We start from the raw sequence: 6,603 nt of genomic DNA on the forward strand, positions 1-6,603 counted from the left end.
TGCTAATCAATTTAAGTTGACAAGAAATATCACTAATCATGATTTTAAAAACTACATGTTCCCTGATATATATATATACATGTATATCGAGTCGCTCTCAAAACAATAACCCTACTGAATATGGAACTCTAGAAAGTATGGGGACTGTAATTTTAATATTTCACACTTATCACTATATGGATATTTGCCACATTCAGTAAATATTAAAGGCCCATTCAAAAGTGTAAGTAAATGTGATGCTCGAGTCGAAGGATTGAATCCCTTGATAGACCTGTTCTCTGATTAGGATTTGTCCCATTTCAGTCAGTGCCTCACGACTGGTACATTGTATATCAAAGGCTGTGATATGTGTGCTATTCTGTTTGTATATAAAAGATCACTTGCTGCTAATAAAAAAAATATAGCAAGTTTTCTCTGAAGATTACATTTCTGAACTACCATATGTTTAACATCCAGTAGCCAATGATGAATAAATGAGTATGATCTAATGGTATCGCTAAAGAAAACAAGTGTGCCTGGAATGAATGATTTGTGAAACCTGTTGTTATTCCAGTAAGTGACTGGGAAGTTGGCGATCTTCTGGCAGTCACAGACTTGGAGGCGTCTCAGGTTCTCATCACTGTTCTCTATTTCTCCTACATCTACGGATTCGCGTAAGTGTCTTCCTATTAGTGTTCACTCGCATGTCATGCACAACAGTCAACAATTTGGCAATTTCCATCTCTGTTTGTCTTGCTGTCTGTCAGTCTGTCTCTCTCCTTCAATACATATTTCTCACCTATCTCAGTATCCAGGTATTTTTCATCAGTCTAACTGTATCATCATTTAGTTACAACCAAATTAAATTTTAGTTAAAAGTTGACATATTTGATGATATTTCAACTTAGTGTCATGTATTCCACTTAAACTTGATTAAAGTCATGAATGTTAAAGTTTCTATAACTGCCTCCAACTCTTTCATCTCCCCAACCATAGGCTTAATAATCGTAAACATAACCATAGACTTATCAATCGTAAACTTATCAACCATAGGTTTATTAATCGTAAACATATCAGCCATTGGCTTATTAATCGTAAACATATCGACCATAGGCTTATTAATTGTAAACATCAACCATAGGCTTATTAATCATAAACATATCAACCATAGGCTTATTAATCGTAAATATATCAACCATAGGCTTATTAATTGTAAACATATCAACCATAGGCTTATTAATCGTAAACATAACCATAGGCTTATTAATCGTAAACACAACCATTGGCTTATTAATTGTAAACATATCAACCATCGGCTTATTAATCGTAAACATATCAACCATCGGCTTATTAATCGTAAACATATCAACCATCGGCTTATTAATCATAAACATAACCATAGGGTATTAATTGTAAACATATTAGTCATAGGATTATTCATTGTAAACTTCTCAATGTCCAGTTGAAAAGATCTTATTATTTGAAATGTCATAGCCTGTGAACATTTAATCCATGTGTGATAAAAAATATTACTGCCTATTCTTATTAATAGAATCCATTAGTATTACAAATAAATATGTTGTTGTATATTGAACATTCTGAGTTGTATGAGTCTTATGTATTATGTGTGATCAGAGAGTGGATGACGTAAGATTATTACAGATAAATATATTGTTGTATGTTGATCACTGAGTCATGTATTATGTTTAATCAGAGAGTGAATGACGTAAGATTATTACAGATAAATATATTGTTGTATGTTGAACACTGAGTAATGTGTTATGTTTAATCGGAGAGTGGATGGCATAAGATTATTACAGATAAGTATATTGTTGTATGTTGAACACTGAGTCACGTATTATGTTTGATCAGAGAGTGGATGACGTAAGATTATTATAGATAAATATATTGTTGTATGTTGAACACTGAGTCATGTATTATGTTTAATCAGAGAGTGAATGACGTAAGATTATTACAGATAAATATATTGTTGTATGTTGAACACTGAGTAATGTGTTATGTTTAATCAGAGAGTGGATGGCATAAGATTATTACAGATAAGTATATTGTTGTATGTTGAACACTGAGTAATGTGTTATGTTTAATCAGAGAGTGGATGGCATAAGATTATTACAGATAAGTATATTGTTGTATGTTGAACACTGAGTCATGTATTATGTTTAATCAGAGAGTGGATGACGTAAGATTATTACAGATAAGTATATTGTTGTATGTTGAACACTGAGTCATGTATTATGTTTAATCAGAGAGTGGATGACGTAAGATTATTACAGATAAGTATATTGTTGTATGTTGAACACTGAGTCTTATATATTATGTTTGATCAGAGAGTGGATGACGTAAGATTATTACAGATAAATATATTGTTGTATGTTGAACACTGAGTCACGTATTATGTTTGATCAGAGAGTGGATGACGTAAGATTATTATAGATAAATATATTGTTGTATGTTGAACACACTGAGTCATGTATTATGTTTAATCAGAGAGTGAATGACGTAAGATTATTACAGATAAGTATATTGTTGTATGTTGAACACTGAGTCATGTATTATGTTTGATCAGAGAGTGGATGACGTACGATTATTATAGATAAATATATTGTTGTATGTTGAACACACTGAGTCACGTATTATGTGTGATCAGAGAGTGGATGACGTAAGATTATTACAGATAAGTATATTTTGTATGTTGAACACTGAGTCATGTATTATGTGTGATCAGAGAGTGGATGATGTAAGATTATTACAGATAAGTATATTGTTGTATGTTGAACACTGAGTCATGTATTATGTTTGATCAGAGAGTGGATGACATAAGATTATTACAGATGAGTATATTGTTTTATGTTGAACACACTGAGTCATGTATTATGTTTGATCAGAGAGTGGTCGGTGGAAGATCTTCAACACATCATCATCAGCTTCCTTGCTGGCTGTGTGGATTTCAGTTCTTTGCCCTTGCTGTGTGTCAAACACTGTCTGTTTCTTTGTGCAGTAAGTATTCACATAGGATGTCCTCTACAATATATATAATAAAAGTAATGTCTGTTTAAAACCACAAGTTTACAATCTCAATGTTTTATAATATATACAAACACTGTCTGTTTCTTTGTGGAGTGAGAACACACATATGATGCCTTTTATAATACATGTAAACGTCTGTTTTTGTGTACAGTGAGTACACACAGGATATCTTTTATAATATACTCTTAAAAAGAAGAAACGCAAAACCACATTGTCGTAACATTTGGAGAATTGATTTAATTATTGAATGGTGAGTCCGATAATTACCAAATGTTGCAGGATTGTTCACAATTCACTCTAGTCCATTGTGAGTAAGTGATAGGACACACCACCAAGGTCAAGGTCATCTGGAGTCAATACCGGGTGTGGCCTCCGCGTGTGTTGACAACTGCCTGGCACCGCCTGCCCATTGAAGCAACCAGAGTACGGATGACGTCCCGGGGGATGGTGTCCCACTCGGCCTGCAAGGCTGCTGCCAGCTCGGGCAGGGTCTGGGGCTGTGGTTGTCGCTGTCGGAGGCGTCGGTCCAACTCGTCCCATAGATGCTCAATTGGGTTCAAATCCGGTGATATCGATGGCCAAGGAAGGACATTAATGTTGTTGTTCTGTAGGAAAGCCGTTGTGAGACGTGCTGTGTGAGGCCTGGCGTTGTCATGTTGGAACACTGCGTTGGCGTTGGCCATAACTGGAGCGATGTGTGGCCGGAGGATCTGGTCAATGTAGCCCTGTGCATTCAGGTTGCCCTGCACGTGGACCAGGTCAGTTCTGCTAGTGTGTGAGATGGCTGCCCACACCATGACACTACCCCCGCCGAATCTGTCCACTTCCTGCACGCAGTTTGCCGCATAACGTTCACCACGACGCCTATACACGCGGCATCTTCCATCATGACGTCGGAGCAGAAATCGGGACTCGTCACTGAACCACACCTGTCTCCATCGCAGTTGAGGCCATTGTCGATGAATCTGGCACCACTGCAGTCGGAGTCGACGGTGTTGTGGTGTTAAGATGACACCTCGAACTGGACGTCTGGCACGAATTCCTACCTCACGTAGGTGGTTCCGTACGGTCTGGTCGGATATCCTGCGCAAACCTGGTATTGCTGCGGCTGTGGAGGTGGCAGTAGTCAATCGTTCCCGAAGGTGGCGTACCCGGATGTAGCGGTCCTGCCCGGGGGTAGTGACCCGTGGTCGACCGGATCTAGGGAGGTCACGTGTTGATCCATGTTGCTGGTAACGGTCCCACAGTCTGGAGATGGTGCTTGGGGACACATGGAATGCCCTGGCAACGGCCGTTCTGGATTCGCCTGCGTCTAGTCGGCCGATGGCATTGTTTCTCTGCGGTTCACTGAGACGTGGCATGTCCTGGATTGTCAACTATCGGCCAGATACAGAGGCCAGGCAAGCGAACACCCTGCACTTTTATACTGTCGGTGTTCATGTTGCACGTGCAGACAACGCACGTGCATTGGTGACATGGTTTGCACGTGGCTGCGTTTTTGCGAATATTCACATTTTGGAACTTTATTGTACAGTAGCTGCGTTTTATCGAATGTAACCGTGGGAATGTGTTTGGGACATGCAATGACCTTATATTCACAAAGCATGAACCGGTAGGAAACATAAAATCGGAGTTATAACCCATTTGTACCCTTTTGCGTTTCTTTTTTTGAAGAGTATATATACAAACATTTTCTGTTTTTGTGTGCAGTGAATACAGACACAGGATGCCTTTTATAATATATACAAACACTATCTTTGTGCTGTGAGTACTCACATAGGATGTCTTTTATAATACAAACACTGTGGGGTTTTTTGTGCAGTGAGTACACAGAGAAATGTCTCTTATATATTTTGGGCGGGACGTAGCCCAATGGTACAGTGCTCGCTTGCTGCACGGTCGGTCTAAGATCGATCCCCATCAGTGGGCCCATTGGGCTATTTCTCGCTCCAGCAAGTGCACCACGACTGGTACACCAAAGGCCGTGGTATGTGCTATCCTGTCTATGGGATGGTGCATATAAAAGATCCCTTACTAGCTGCCAATCGAAAAGAGTAGCCCATGAAGTGGTGGCAGTGGGTTTCCTCCTTCAATATCTGTGGTCCTTAACGATATGTCTGACGCCATGTAACTACATAAAATGTGTTGAGTGCGTCGTTAAATAAAACATTTCCTTCCTTATATATTATTTTAGCAAGTTTTGGTCACAGATGACGTCTAAACATTGTTGAGATTATCTTTGTATACAGCTTATTTTAGCAAGTTTTGGTCACAGATGACGTCTAAACATTGTTGAGATTATCTTTGTATACAGCTTATTTTAGCAAGTTTTGGTCACAGATGACGTCTAAACATTGTTGAGATTATCTTTGTATACAGCTTATTTTAGCAAGTTTTGGTCACAGATGACGTCTAAACATTGTTGAGATTATCTTTGTATACAGCTTATTTTAGCAAGTTTTGGTCACAGATGACGTCTAAACATTGTTGAGATTATCTTTGTATACAGCTTATTTTAGCAAGTTTTGGTCACAGATGACGTCTAAACATTGTTGAGATTATCTTTGTATACAGCTTATTTTAGCAAGTTTTGGTCACAGATGACGTCTAAACATTGTTGAGATTATCTTTGTATACAGCTTATTTTAGCAAGTTTTGGTCACAGATGACGTCTAAACATTGTTGAGATTATCTTTGTATACAGCTTATTTTAGCAAGTTTTGGTCACAGATGACGTCTAAACATTGTTGAGATTATCTTTGTATACAGCTTATTTTAGCAAGTTTTGGTCACAGATGACGTCTAAACATTGTTGAGATTATCTTTGTATACAGCTTATTTTAGCAAGTTTTGGTCACAGATGACGTCTAAACATTGTTGAGATTATCTTTGTATACAGCTTATTTTAGCAAGTTTTGGTCACAGATGACGTCTAAACATTGTTGAGATTATCTTTGTATACAGCTTATTTTAGCAAGTTTTGGTCACAGATGACGTCTAAACATTGTTGAGATTATCTTTGTATACAGCTTATTTTAGCAAGTTTTGGTCACAGATGACGTCTAAACATTGTTGAGATTATCTTTGTATACAGCTTATTTTAGCAAGTTTTGGTCACAGATGACGTCTAAACATTGTTGAGATTATCTTTGTATACAGCTTATTTTAGCAAGTTTTGGTCACAGATGACGTCTAAACATTGTTGAGATTATCTTTGTATACAGCTTATTTCAGCAAGTTTTGGTCACAGATGACGTCTAAACATTGTTGAGATTATCTTTGTATACAGCTTATTTCAGCAAGTTTTGGTCACAGATGACGTCTAAACATTGTTGAGATTATCTTTGTATACAGCTTATTTCAGCAAGTTTTGGTCACAGATGACGTCTAAACATTGTTGAGATTATCTTTGTATACAGCTTATTTTAGCAAGTTTTGGTCACAGATGACGTCTAAACATTGTTGAGATTATCTTTGTATACAGCTTATTTTAGCAAGTTTTGGTCACAGATGACGTCTAAACATTGTTGAGATTATCTTTGTATACAGCTTATTTTAGCAAGTTTTGGTCACAGA

General features: G+C 37.5%; 1 protein-coding gene across 1 annotated transcript in view; it reads left to right on the forward strand.

Moving 5' to 3' along the window:
• Nucleotides 1-6,603, forward strand: part of LOC121378663 (meiosis inhibitor protein 1-like) — a 121,060-nt gene that overhangs the window by 51,536 nt on the left and 62,921 nt on the right. The window contains exons 16-17 of the mRNA XM_041506942.1: nt 554-653; nt 2,886-2,997. Coding sequence (XP_041362876.1) covers nt 554-653; nt 2,886-2,997 — 212 coding nt within the window. The remainder of the gene's footprint in view (nt 1-553; nt 654-2,885; nt 2,998-6,603) is intronic.

The sequence above is a fragment of the Gigantopelta aegis genome, chromosome 8, assembly GCF_016097555.1.
Source record: "Gigantopelta aegis isolate Gae_Host chromosome 8, Gae_host_genome, whole genome shotgun sequence".
In the NCBI taxonomy this organism is placed as follows: Eukaryota; Metazoa; Mollusca; class Gastropoda; order Neomphalida; family Peltospiridae; genus Gigantopelta; species Gigantopelta aegis.